Source organism: Serinus canaria, chromosome 1, assembly GCF_022539315.1.
Source record: "Serinus canaria isolate serCan28SL12 chromosome 1, serCan2020, whole genome shotgun sequence".
Lineage (NCBI taxonomy): Eukaryota > Metazoa > Chordata > Aves > Passeriformes > Fringillidae > Serinus > Serinus canaria.
The window spans coordinates 109,559,613-109,574,594 of NC_066313.1; the positions used below are offsets into that span (position 1 = coordinate 109,559,613).

General features: G+C 38.4%; 1 protein-coding gene across 4 annotated transcripts in view; it reads right to left on the minus strand.

Moving 5' to 3' along the window:
- Window positions 1–266: 266 nt before the first annotated feature.
- Window positions 267–14,982, minus strand: part of PKNOX1 (PBX/knotted 1 homeobox 1) — a 36,586-nt gene continuing 21,870 nt past the window's right edge. For 3 of the 4 annotated variants that reach the window (XM_030234330.2, XM_030234329.2, XM_050972347.1), the window contains 7 exons: window positions 10,323–10,493; window positions 8,837–8,936; window positions 7,907–8,004; window positions 5,764–5,892; window positions 4,666–4,742; window positions 2,970–3,142; window positions 267–1,988 (listed from right to left, as the gene is read on the minus strand). In XM_030234330.2, coding sequence (XP_030090190.1) covers window positions 1,777–1,988; window positions 2,970–3,142; window positions 4,666–4,742; window positions 5,764–5,892; window positions 7,907–8,004; window positions 8,837–8,936; window positions 10,323–10,493 — 960 coding nt within the window. In that variant the 3' untranslated portion in view covers window positions 267–1,776. Of the gene's footprint in view, window positions 1,989–2,969; window positions 3,143–4,665; window positions 4,743–5,763; window positions 5,893–7,906; window positions 8,005–8,836; window positions 8,937–10,322; window positions 10,494–13,928; window positions 13,975–14,982 lie in introns of all 4 variants that reach the window. The other variant, XM_050972349.1, reaches the window with a different exon arrangement.

Genomic DNA, 14,982 nt, shown 5'->3' on the forward strand with positions numbered 1-14,982 from the left:
AGCATGTCCAGCAGCACAATCCTTCATCCTCCTGAAATCAAGGGGACCTCAGCATGGGCCTGAGTGCTCTGAGAAGCAGAAATGAAGTACTCAATTAAATATCTGCAACTGCCAAAGGGCTTTGTTCAAATGCAGCGTCTGAAGATTCTAAAGGTGACCACCTTTCTCCCTGTCATGTTAGAAACACAGATTTGGTCAAAATCAGAAGGAAATTCTGGCTTTGATCTAAGCCAACACTGTGACAAATGGACAGGGACAAAAGAGGGTGTTGATCATAGCATGAGGCTCGTGAGTCTCTTATTGGTACTCAACAAGGGGAAATACAAAGTTCCAAAAGCAAATGTTCATGGATAGACAATCACAGACTTCAAACTTTGGGAAAATGAAAGAAATGAACTGTTACCACAACAACAACAAAAAAAATCCCAAAACAAAACCAAACCAAAACCCAGCTGTTTTTATCACCAGCTCTTTGTTTTTTAAATGACACACAAGAATTTCCTACTCTAACAAAGCCTGCTGTATATTCTGGTAGTAAACTTCAGATCTGAAGAAATTTTATATAAATTCATGTTATATTTTTCTTTTTGTATTAGGGGAAAATATTTCAAATGCAATAAAATAGCAGAATTCATGACTGTATAGTAGGCAACTTTTCATTCTTTTAGATTCAGTTGTACAAACTATAAACTGTTAAATTTCTCTAATAATTGGAAAAATTGTGGGTATTTGAACTTACTTACCTGAATATTCATTTAGCAAATATTTTCAGATACAAGTCTAGATACACAGTTATGCAATTTGAATATTAGTTTACACATAATATAAATCAATGTTTGACAATATCAAAATCCCATCAAACAGTGGGCCCTTCTTATGCTATTATCAAATATAGTATATCACTGTGGGATAGCTGAGAATCATAGAATGCTACTGTAGGCTTGTTTATTAAATTGGGTCAATTTTCAGACCTTCCAAATAGGAATACTAAACATTTATTTTTCCCCTCTGGAAATTATTTTTTTTTCCTCCTGCTTAATACAGTTGTCATCCCAATTTCTAGTGAATTTATAAAAATATTTTTTTTATCCAATAACCCCAGCAAGGTAAAAATAGGAGTTTTTATAGCAAATGATAAACAGGCTCACGGACTATGAGAGAAACTAAACTTATTTAAATTGCCATACATTCTCTACTGAATCACACATCAACAGTTCCTTTTTATGTGTGTTGCTGTCCACCTCAGACTAGCAGTTTTTAAGGTGCAGAAGCATCTTTCAAATATATGCATCTAACTCAATAATCAAGTTTCACACACTAGTGTCACATGCTTTAAATTTACATCACCTGCCCATCAAAAGCTGTGTTAAATAACAGCACTAATTGAAACTGCATAATTCATCAGAAACTGCAGCACTTCCAATTCAGAGAACAAAGGGGTGCTTATGTGGTTCTTTATATTACTAGATATAATTTTCTCAAATAAGGAAAGGAAAATAAACAAAATAAAAAAAAAAAACAAAAAAAAAACCAAAAAACCCAACCAAAAAAAAAACCAAACCAAACAAACCAAAACACATTTGAAAGAAGTTGCTGCACCTGCAAAAACACTCTTTAAGCTTACTATGAAATACAAAAAAGTGCACCCTTCTATATCTACATATAAAACATATTAGAAATAAAACTTGTGTAAAATGTTTGCTGTGCAAACTATAAAAAGTCAGTCAGTCAGTCCATTCTTTTTCCTAAGTGTTTTTCTCCAGGCTCTCTGGCTTCCTACTGCAGGGAGTCGCTGTTATCCAGGACCAGCCCACTGATGTTTGCTGTCGAGAGGTCGCCGCCGTCGTCCTCACCGCTGTCCACGGACTCGTCCTCGCTCTGCCCTGCCATCATCACCTGCTGCACAGCCAGGGTGGCACCATCTGAGGACAAGGACTGCAGACTGTCTACATTCATGTTCACTGGAGCTGTGATGGTCACGACAGCACCTGCAGGAGCACAACCACAGCACTTCAGCACCTTTCTGGCCTTCTGCTTACGTGTAACGGAGCTTTTTTCTAATCAACAGCTACCACAGAACAGTTAGCTCTATTCAACAGTTACCCACCACAGAAACTCAAGGAACTACATTAAAATAGAAGATATATAGGCTGTCAAATACTTAAATGTCAGGAAATGCCAGGATTAGGTTGGTCAGGAATCTTAAACTTTGTGTTGTGAATCTTACATCTGTCTTTTTGTCACCCGCTACAGCAATTCTCCAATCAAGTCATCACAATGCCATTTCTGCAAAGTATTCCAGCTTAATTCCTTGCAGAAGAAGGGGAGTGTTCAGATTCAAGGTAACTTCAATGGATAAAGCTGCTGTCAGATCCAGCAGAGGCTGAAGGAAAATTTGTTACAAACTGGAAAGAATAAAGCAGCAAGCAGCAGGACAGGAAGGATGATCCTGGCATTAAAGCAGTTATTTATCTTTCTTAAATTAAATCTTTTTGTTTGATATGACACTGAGGAAGTTACTTCAGTCAAAGTCTGTGGAGGTTCTGTGATATTTTTCTGCCTCTCATTGTTGAGCTGGAAGCATGTGAGGCAGATATAGAATTGCAGCTGCCCAGCCATGAAGCTGAAGCTGCAGCCATTGCTGCTCATCCAACAGGACACTCCTGACGTGCACACAGAGAGAACTCAGCTGTACATCTCAGTTTTACATCTTTTATTCTGTCATTTCATAACTTCTGAAACAAAAGCAAGATTCTCAACATGAATTCCAATACAATACCCTTGTTTAAACCACAGAAAAATGTTAAAGAGAGGAAAAAGCGACACAATTCTGTTATGCTTTCCCAGATTAAAACCACATCTATACTGAAATACCCAGAAGTTTCCCTCCTAGCAGAGTCATCAAACCCTCCCTTTCCCTGTCAGAGAAGAATTAACTTCATGATCCATGTTCAGGCAGCTCTCCTCACCATCTGACATCGTGAGCTCGTTCGATTGCTGCTGAGCAACTCCTGAGGCAATGGAGTCAGGCCAGAACCTCTGCACTGGTCGGTTCTGGGCTGTTTTCTTCTTTGTTTTTGGAGTTTCAGAACAACTGGAATCCAGCATTGGCTGAAGAATTCGCCTTCTAGCATTGATAAACCTAAATACAAGTAAGGGCAAGGTGAACTTAGGACCAGTTGGCTGTAAATTCTGTGTTTCTCTCTCACATTCACAAAGCATGCAGCAGGAAAAAAAATTAGGAATATGAAATCTTCTATCAGCTGGGCTTCATATTCTTTTTAAAGTGTAAAACCACTCCTAGAACACCAGCATACTTCAATTTTGGCAAACTAGCTAAGAAAGCACTTCTATCATTTTGCAGCTAACAGCATTTTTCCCCCACCTCAGAAGGAAAAATTCTCCAGACAGCACAACAGATGTACACTTCAGGATCTTATTAAAAACTAAGCACCAGAAAACCTGCTGACAGCCCAGCTCAGAAAGCTGATACTCCTCTCATTAGGGTTCACCTAAAGTCTAGCCCCTAACCTGCTTTGTTTGGTCTGGTTTCATTTACTCCTTTAAGCTTCTGCATTACTTATTTTACAGGCTCCCTGGCTTTCCAAGGGCTGGCTCCTGATCCAGGAGATGACAAACACATTTGTCAGATCTGTCCTGGTTCCTTTTAGTTCTCTGATTTTCACTTGCTTACTTTAGCATGCTAATTGCTGCCCTTCCCCTTTCTGCTAGTGAACAAGAAAATACTTAAACTGAATCAACTTCAACATAGTGAGCTTTGGCAGGGAGTTGTGACTGAAGACATCATCCCTAAATACAAAACAATACATCCAGGTCCCAAGTTTACCTGCAATGGGAGGAAATCAGGTGTAGCTGGCAGGTTTCTAAGTTGTAATAGAATGCTCTGCAAAGACAGCAGTCAGATCCCAGCACAGAGCTCCGTGGCCACATGTAACACAGGCACAGCCAACCCTGTTCCACTTCTGGAAGCAGTGTTCTGTCACTATCTTGGCTATTTCCCCCCTGGACCCCTCCACAGCCTCACAGCCAGTGTCATCTTTGAAATCTGAGGCAGATCCCAGTAGGACTTTGCTGCAGCAATTTTAGGAACTGATGCCACAAGACAAACAGGACATGTGTCAGCACCTTCCCTCCTCTCTTCTGCAGGGCAGGTGTCTTATCTTACACCTCCAGGAAAGAAAAGACATGACAAAACCTGCTGAACCATGAACTGGTGTAGCTGAGGAACTGCCTCTCCATTCAGACATCACTGCTCAGGAGAGCATCCTTTGATACAAGAACAGAATCTGCTAACAGTAACTTCTTAAACACCTGCAGCCACCAGGCCACTAAATGCCTTTGAACTTCACTTGCAGAAGAGAGATGAGAGTACTTCCATCTCTCTCAGAACTGGAACAGAACACAATTCCTAGTGCTGCAATGTTTTCTGGAGTCCTTATATAATTTAAATGGCATGAATATTATTATACCTTATAAAAATAACATGCTTGTGTGCCAGTGAATAGCTCTTGTATTTCTATACATGTTTTGTGACATATGTAGAATATTTAAGTTCAACTCTAGATTGTCCAAGTTATCCTCCTCGCTATTTCTGAGCTGTAAGCACATGGAGGCAAGGACAGATATTAAGGGCTTTGCTCTTACCAATTGTTAACCTGGAGTAGTGTCAGATTTGTTTGTGCTGCAATCTGCTTCTTCTCATCCTCTGTTGGATATGGATGCTACAGAGGCCAGAAAAGAAAACAAATAAGGCATAAGCTTGTTTTCCATCTCCTCATCAAAAATAAGAACTCCTTTATTACATCTGATTAAAAAGGGTGGATTAAGGCCACCTGACTCATTAAAACACAAACCTTAGAAACCTCACAAACTCTTATAGACGAAAATAATTCAACAAAGAGTGCTTTACTACACAAAAACCGATTTTATCCTTGAGAGTGTCTGTGGCACCATGAAGCTGCTGCTGTGTAATTCAGAAGAAAAAGCTTCTCATGGCTGACAGTCTTTATTAAAGAGCGTGATCCCTGGGCAGCACAGCATGTGAGCAGCTCTGATTAGTTCTGCTGGCCAGGGCAGTGTCATATGAGAGAACTGAGGAGCACTCAGTTAAATAAAGGAGCACTGGAGTTAAATAAAGCTGCTCTAAGCAGATGAGGACAGGGCACGTAACACAAGAAGTACACAGGCAGCTTCCCTGGATGAGTTCTCTGCTGCAAATCAGTTGTAAAAGGCAAAATATCAATCAACTCAACATTGAAATAGCTTGAGAGCCATTTATCCTTTCAAAGTATTCATGCAAAAGGAAGACAATTGAAAGCACAAGCAGATAGTGACATGCTTGGTACACATCAGAAGGACTGGAAAGGAGATTAAGATAGAAAATTTGAGATTTTCCTCAGTCAAAAATACCCCTAAAACACTGCAAAATACAGGTGGAATTACTTTTCCATGTGTCAAGAACTAGGGTGTAGAGAACATTAAGTTCTCAACACAGTGAAATGCAGAAAGGCTCCTTGTAACAACACTTATTGAGACCATGCAGTACAAATGTAACATATTTATTAAAATATTACTAAAAAGTCAACCAGCATTAGACTGTGGAACTACTCCAAATGACTCCAGGGAAAGCTGAACTGAGATTCCATAACTGACAACAGAATAAATTCACCTTGTTTATGAAGAAAAACTCTAAGAGACCACATGGAAGAGCTACATGAAAAACTGACCATGCTCAGTCCTTACCCCTATGTGCTGAAAAAGCCAAGATCTCATCACATTTGTAGCGTGCTTGGGAAGAACTCCTCTCTTATTTTTTGATGAGCCATCATCTTGATGCAAGATGCCTAGATCTTGGTTTAATTGCAACTGGAGCTGCACATTTAATTTTAGGAGAAATAAAGCAGTTAACATAGTAATGGCAGGTCTGTATCAATAAATGAACAACTCATTTATAGAAGGAATGAAAAGAAATTAGGCTTGAACATCTTGGATATACTCACTCTGTGCAAACATAAACAACTATGGAAGCTGTAAAATATAACTGATTTAAGACTTAAATGAAGGATGAAGTAAAATTAATTATTGTGCTGCAGTTGCAAAAAAAATATGCTAAAGGTCCTGCTAAATAACTGTATTAAATTCTCAAAGAGCAGAACCTATAATTCACTTTACAACATTCATACTACTTCCTAAATATTCATATTTCTTTCTCTTTGGTTTTCACTTCCAATGGATTTATCAAATCATTTGCACATTGGTAATCTGAATTGGGAATACACTCTTAAATGTTTATGCAGAAATAGAAAGCAACAGCACAATTTATGTGCTGTCACATAAGATTCTATTTCAGTCAATTGTAACCAAAATAATTCTAAATCAGGTTTTCCAGACAAATTGGAGCAATTTCTTAAGCCAATCAATATGTAGGAAATTATTTTTAAACAAGGTTTAGGTTATCAAATTACTACAAATATATATCTGGAGCACATTTTAATTTCCAAAGTAATGTCTAACATTCTAAATAACCTGCTTGCATAAGGAGGCTTTATAATGAACTTTCAATAGCTTTTCTACAGTGCTTTTCTCTACCTCCACAGCATTCTGAAACACTGAAAAAGAAGACACTGAAGAAGGATTTTCAATTAGTGACCTTCGCATAGGTGGGTTTGGAGACTCCTCCTAACACCAAGAGTAGTCACAGATGTATACAGAAGGTCAAGTCCTTTTTTATTTATAGGCTAGAGGCATTATTTTCCTCTCAGTATTTTTTTTTTCATAAAAGGTAAAAAAACCCCAATTCTCCCCAATTCTTTAAGTTCAGGAGTGTAATTTTACACTCTTCTTTCTGAGAGGTGTGTGAGGACAGAGCTCTCTGTGTTCTAGGGAGGACATGGCTGAGTACAGATATTCTCCTGCCAATTCAAAGAACACTCTGTGCACACTTTTTTGGTTGGAAGGCCAGAAAAAGGGGGAAAAGAAGCCAGTGAGTCAGTGATTACCAACAGATTTTATGCTGTGGAGATGGAGCTCCTCATTCACATTTCTAATTAAATCCAGATTCCAGGAAGATTTGGTTTACCACTTCCAGAGAAAGCCAGCAAGGTTTTCTGTACCAGAAGATGGTCTAGTTTTCATGTTTCTTTTTCTTCAGTTCTTTTTTTGAACTCTTCAGATCCAACTTTTAAGAGCCTCCCACAAAAGAGTGCTGGCCCTTATATTTTAGGGTATAATGAGACAAAATTGAGGATCTCCCAGAGTCTCAACTAAATATTTTGAAGGTTTTATAGAAAAATGTTTCTCAGACTAGATAAGCTCTGAAATACATAGTTTCACAGTTCTGTTGGTTGCCATTGCAATAAAAAGTCAAATTTCTCACAATAGCAGTGTGGCACCTTAATGCAATACATTAAATCTATCCAGCCATAAACAAAGTTCAATGATTAGAAAAATTATAATCACTGAAAAAGTATTCATTTAATTCAGAGGGGTTTTTTGTTTGTATTGGTGTGGTTTTTTTTGTTTTTTGTTTGTTTTGTTTTGTTTTTTGTTGTTGCTGTTGATTGGGTTTAGAGGTGTTTTTTTTTTTAATTTAAGTTTGTTGTTTTGATTTTTTTTTAATTTCATGTACCTATAACTCTTCTGGCATCAGTAAAAGAACACAATTAAAAGGTAGGAGCTCTGATGAGCTGTTGTGGCAAGGAGGACTTTATGACATATCCTACAACCTGTACCTCCCACAGCAGTGGCTGCACCAGTTTACAATTAATTACTCTGTGTGTACACAGAGCTGCTCCTGCCAGTGTGTCAAATTTAAATCTAAACTCCTAAACCCCTGAGATGTATTTCCAGCCAGTAAACACCATTCTGTGGAGCTTATGGAACAAACCTGAGAGTTCTGGATCCGAATAGTGCCAGGTGACAGTGCCTGTGTCACCACCTGTCCTTGTGGAGTGACCACAGTGACTGGCTGATACACTGTCCCCCCTGGAAGCAAAACAGAAACACAGATTATGGGGAGGAAAAACCCCTTCAAGTATTATTTTCTTTAAACATATCACCACTGCACACCATACAAGAATTTTAATAATATATTAATTACTCTTTTCTAGTCAGCAGGCAAGATGTGCTCTTTGCACACTAAAATTTTCATCCATTTATAAAAAACTGTACGAAATTTGATTCTATTTCCCTGTATTTTAGGCATTCTAAATCAATTTTCAAATGAAAGTGCAATGATTATCAGGCTATAAAACAGTTCTCCATGTTGTTTGAGCTAAGTCTTCAACCAACAAGGGTCCCAACACCAAAATCACACCCCAGTGTGGCCAGTTCTTAGGGCAGCTGAGTTTGATTTAAAACCTTGCTGAGAGGCAAGACTAAACACTTCATCTTAAATGTAATTTCCATATAACAAGGACATGATGGATTTTACAAACTTGTAGGTGTGGTTCCAAACTCCAAGGAGTGTGAGGCAACCAACAAGTGCAATGGTTTAGGTAATGCAAGTTTTTGTCAAATAGAATTCTTCTTTTGGAAGGGAAAAAAGAAAGTCAAACACCAGAGTCTATGAAAATTTAACAAATGTAGTGTTGCACATGAAGATCTCTCAATATTATATATGTAACTGCCACTCCCACAGACATACTTGGAAAACATATAAATTAAACATTCATGCACCAGTAGAGCACTTGACTGTACTACAACAACTTTTCAGGCATTAAAACACACTTTTTCAAGCATTTGTGTAGTTTTTGCAACAACCATGAAGGAAACCAAGATGAAGAGCAAGGTGCCAGTTGTTTTTAGTGTGCCATACCTGCTACTGTTGCCATAGTTACATTTCCCTGCTGCAATGCTGATGCTGGCACCACGATCCCTTGGGGACTGAGTGTGCCTGCAATGGCACTTGGAATTTGCTAGAAAAATAAAACAATTAGTTGCTTACATTTTTTTAAACTTTTTTTTTTGATCATGTAAGCAGATCAAGCATGCTTGTGTATTTTTGTAATTTGTTTTAGGTATTTTTGGCTCTAAAATATGTTTGGAGTTTAATCACAGGATTATCTTCAAAGAGAAAAATACTTCATTAGGGTTCATCATTACCTACATTAGCTTCCTCATTATCACCAACCACTGCCTTTGAAAACCCTCATGAAAGCAACTGCTAGAAAAGATGTAAAACAATTTTGAGAAATTTTAGTTCTAGTTGTGTAAAGAATAAGAAACAGTTTGCAAAGGCAAGAGGGAAAAAGGACAAATGAAATGACCCTTGATACTCTCATTACAAGCATCAAAGGTTTAGAATTTTAGTTATTATCTCAATTCCTTCAACTTGAACATAATGTATTAAATATTCAATATGTTTTATTCTGCTCAAGATAGCCCCTACTCAACCTTGGACATACAAACTCTTATACATTTCCTTAGTATATATGAATAATCTGTTTTGATAACAAATGCAAAATGGGTCCCTCATGTCTCTACAGAAAAGTGTAAGAGATAGACAGAAAAAAACCTTTTAAAAGCTGGTTTTGCCTAATTTTAGAATCTCCTTTCCACATTTCCAGACATTAAAACCTATAAAAGGAGTCCAGAAAGTGAAGTTTAAAAGTCATTGGGGCTTTTTTTAATACAGAGCATCAGATACATGAGTAATTCACAGAAGGGTACTCGGGTGGCAGTACCCTTCTCACTCTGCAGCATCTGACAGCAAAAACATCAACCCTAACCTATTAATTGTGATCCATTTAATACAAAAATGCAATATTGCAACTTTAATCCATCAGATACTGTCTATTTATTCCAGAATACAGGTTGTGTATAAAATGCATCAGTCATCTCAATCTTGTAATGAAGGAGGCAGACTAAGGAGGCCTTAACAAGCAAAATTTTTCTTCTCTGTTTATTCTGTTTCCTAACCTCCTTCCAACCAAATAGCAAATCCAAGCTATTCTGAATATCTCCACTTGCTGAACTGAGAGAAAATCACAAAAGGAAGACAAGAAAAAATTGACTCTGTGCTCTGGGATACTTCAACAAATTTGTCCATTGGGCAGTAGCACAAAAAAAACAACGCTCCCCCCCCCCCAAAAAAAAAAAAAAACCAAAAACAAAACAACGAAACAAAACCAAACCAAACAAACAAAAAACCTCTTTCTACTCCTAATTTTCTACTCTTAATACCTGATTTGAGAGAATACAGGAAACTGCAGAAACTCTGCAAACTGATAGCAAAAGAAGTATAGCTGTAACTTCCTAAGGAAATCTAAGCAAAAATCCACTGAACAGCATTGGAAACACACCTGAGATTGCACAGGTGAATAAGGACTTCCAGGCTCTCCACTTAGTAGAGTTTCACTATTCATTTTTGTCTTCAGGCAGGCAATATAACGACTACAGAAATCCTTGCAGAGTTCATTGACCTTTTCTAGCTCCAGCAGATGGATACGCAGAACTTGGATTGCTTTCACCATCTGAGGGAGAGCATTGGAAAAAAAAATCAGAAACAAAACAACTGTTCCTTAAAATAAAAAAATAATGTGAGATTTAAGCAAACACTGCTTTTCAGAAACAAAGATCATCCAATTAAAGCAGAGGTTCTAATTGCTAAATCCTGGAATGGGAAAGGAACACAAGGAAACTGCCACACAGGGGAAACAGAACAGGACAACAAAGTGATCTTTGTCATGTGTGACACTTCAGGAAGACAGAGCAGCTCAGGTGTCACAGGGCACAGGATGAGCCTGGACGTCCATGTGGTTTTTAACCTCCTTGTACACCTCTGGGGCACAGACCACACAAGAGTGGAAGTGATGGAAAGCAATCCCATCCACAGAAATGGTTTGGAAGGCAGGGCTGGGACAGGCTTGGCCAGCAGCAGTTCTCTGGAGCTCTATAAATCAGAAACACCAGGTTCAGCTGCACCCTGACACAAGGAAACCAGAAGGGTTGGAAATACAGTGAGAAAGAAGACACTCCTGTGATTAAGCATAAATTTGTTCCATAGATTGCTAGGGAGGATGAAAGCTTTTATTTTTCAATAAAATTAGAATAAAGAGATCCCAAATTTAGTCACACTGTTCAACAAAGCTTAAAGTAATCAAACAGTTCTTCAGTGCTACAGCTTCCTCTGTGATTGTATGTCAAAGATGAACAACTCCCAGGTAAAATCTTGTAAGAACTTTCAGGTGAGGAGGCTGATTCTGAAATACAAAACATTAAATACAAAGCACTAAACCAAATTAAAAAAATAATCCATGTTTAAGCTAAAATCCAAGGACAGGAGATATGTCTGTGAGGAGAATACTTGTCATGTGAGAAAAACACTGTAAGCCTGGATAACCAATGGTATTACATACTGCATAAAAATAGCTTAGGTGATTGCAAGGGTCATGGCAGAAGATCAGAAGCTAAAACCAAACCCAGATGGTCTAACAGCAGCAGGAAATCCAGGACATTCAAATATGTACACAACACACCAGCAAAGTAATTATTTTTTATACAACATGCCACCCCCAGCATTTCTGTGCTGTGCTGGATCTCTGAGACAAATATCCTTCAGTTTCACGAAACTGAACAGTTGCAATTTTAAAGCACAGTGCAGAGCTTGACTTTACAATTATTTGGGAAAATCTGTCCTACATGAGGGGTTATTTACCAGGGCAGAACACTGATCCAGGAAACAGAAGTTAGACCCTCCAGACTAATCTATTATTTCCAACTCAAGAAACCAACTGGGAGTTGAAGATGATTTTACTCAAGTCACCCAAAAGAGATCAAGGCAGGAAAACTTTTGAGTGTGCTGCCATCTCCATCATGACACTTTAGCTTTCATTGAGACAGATCTTTTCCCTGTTTTTTCAGCAAAAGGTTCTAGGACACTCACTCAGTGTAGACAACTGTGCGTTAAAATAAACAAGAATAAAAAAAAAAAAAAGAAATTAAATGATTTTAAAAAAATTTCTTCTCTGGGATAAAAAGAAAAAATACATCTTTCAAAAAACAGCTGCAGAAACACCTGAGCTGTTGATTTGAGGGAGTTGATCCAAATTAAGATCTGGTAACTCTTGTGACCTATGACACTGAAAGCCTTTGAAACACTGAGTGCAGTGACCCTGAGACACAAACCAGTGATTTTCTAACCCAGCCCAGGTTGCTTTTTAAACTGTGCTTAAGCACCTTTAAACACAACGAAGTTAAAGCATGCAGATGTAACTAAATTTTAACACAAAACAAAGGTCATCTGTGTTTCAAGAAATTCTGTCTCTGTTTCAGAGACAAAAAGCTTAAAATAGAAAATTCTTCATGTGTGACTGATCAAGAAATTGCACATCATATTATTGAGTGTTTGAAACATTCAGCTAAAACTGAGGTAACAAAATATGCTTTTGGACACATCATATTGACCATAATAGAGAGTAGTTTAGTTTTGCTTAGTCAAGAGAGTTGGGGTTTTTTAAACATTAGCCAAATTTGTACTGTTTATTTATCAGCATGTGCTTGGAAGAAAACTGAAAGTCCTTTCTTCAGCTTAGACTTAGTTTAAAATTAATGGTTGATACTTGAGGTGAAAATTGAATTAAAGTCAAAATTACCCACAAACCCAGACTCAGTAACACTAGCCAGGTTTCTGCAGGGCCCCTCTCCATCACACTGCTCCTGCAGGAGGCTGTGCTGCTGTGGTTAGGAGGAAAACAAAACTTTGTAAATATGCCATGCCTGTCACCAGGACTTATTAATTCATTTACAGCTACATTAATTGTGGCCATATGGCTCCTGCTCTCTTGCAGCACAGGTAGACCAAACTAAATGTCAGCAAAAGTTCATTTTTCCCTTAAAACTAAAAAAAATCAAGAACTCCTGATAAAAAAACTCAAGTTGGACAAAGGAAATATAAAAAGGTGTTTTCAGACAGGTCACAGCAGCAGTAATATTTCATTCAGGGTTACTGCATAGAATATACCACAGAAAAATGACATTTTATAACTGATTCAGTCTTTTCAGCTGTAGCAATAAAACTGGAGTATCACTTCAGAGAAATGCACAAAGATGAAGTAACCATGAGATCTGTGTATATTCACACAATCCTAGAATGGTTTGTGTTGGAAGGGACCCTAAAAATCACCATGTTCCAGCCCCTGCCATGAACAGGGGCACTTTCCATTATTGCTGAAATTGCTGTAAATAAAGATAATGGTAAGCTATTAGAGAAAGAAAAGTTATTGAAAAACTTCCAGGTCTTGCTATCAGAAGCCTATTCATATATAAATATGTCTCCAAATTTAAGAAATTTATGCTATCTTTAGCCTAAATATGCTCTAGGTTGTGCTTGTGTCCTGCCTTCAGTGCCTCAAGCCTGTGGTGCCAAGGCACAGACAGCACAAACTGCCTCAGTCCCCTGCTCACCTGTGCTGATGTAAAACACAGAGCCACAGTTTTCTATGCATTTCAGAGCACATCAACTGCACATGTGGGCAACACACATGAAAGAATCTCCATATACTGACACATAATCTCACTCAAATGAATCTTCATTTGCAAAAAAAAAATTAAAATATATACATTCACAGTTTACCTACCTCCCTGACCCAAATCCTCCTGCAGCAATTCAGATTTTCAGTGGAAGAACACAAACTCTATGAGAAAAGTTATTTTGTTTTCATTTGTTTTGATTTGATAACCTCACTTCTCTATTTTGAGTCCTCAGCTATGAGACATAGCTAGAAAATGTGGAACTAGAGGTTTATGGGATAGTTCTGCATATTAAAACAGCAAGAACACTTTTCAGAAAGGCTTGGTCAGTCAAAATTCAAATGACATCAGCTGGCTTCACCTCTACCACTCAGGTTCCAGACACAGCTAAGAATTCAAGAGAATTGAGAAGAGGGTACTGAACCAAAAATCCTTACCCCAAATGAAACAAAAAACTCGGGGGTCTTCAAAAAAGGCAGTGTCCTGTTCAAATACAAAAGGGAGAGCAGATTTAACACCCCTTGTTTTGTATTTTGTCTAGACTTGACAAAGCCATAAGTAACCTGCTCTGGCTTCATAGCTGACCCTACTCTGTGCAGGAGGTTGGACTAGAAACCTCCTGAGCTTGTAGTCCAGCCCAAACCATCCTGTGGTCCTGTGAATGTGGAGAAATTAAAAAATCCACCCATGTGTGGGAAGAGTTTACTCTGAACAGAGGAGGCAGGAACCACCCTGAGGCAACGTGGTATTTCTGTAGAGTCTGGGTTAGCAGTGAGCAACAAAAAAGTGTTAAGCAATGAATGTCTTTGAACATAAAATAATCTGTGAAAGGTCTAAAAAAACTCTCTGCAAGCACCCATGCTGAACAACTTCTTAGACAGGGAGGAGTCTGTGGATGTCCTATGCACAAAATGAGACTGATGGAGAACAAAGAGAAGTTGGTGCCTTGGTTCATTCCAGGATCTGTTTTCTCTGTAAAAATGAGGCAGGGATAGCAAAGGGTAAGGGGAAAAGTGTGTGAAGCTCCAGCAGGTGATAGTCCCAGTTATGTGGATAAGCTGAGCACACTTCCAGAAAGCAGCAACAGAGACCACCTGAATCTGCTTACTGACAGCAAACACACATCTGACACTGATGCTTGGTAAGAGGACTAAGGGAATACAAATAACATTCCAAGAAGATATGGAGGATAATGCAGCTCTAGGAAAGCACATTTCCAGTCTAGTAAGAACACAGGCACAACCTTCAGCTTCCACTTCCTTCTCACAAGATTTGAAAACAGGCGATCTGCAGGATGAGATACAGGGTCATCCCAGAACACATGGCCCAGGATTGCACCCTGGTAACAATTCTCCTGGATTGACTATGATCCTTTGCCCTGCTGATTCAAGATCACCAGCTGATGTTGTTGGAGAGCTGAACTGGGAAGAACAGAATCCCCAGAACAAAATCCCTCCATCTGGACAGTAACAAGGGTTTGAAAGCTGGTTT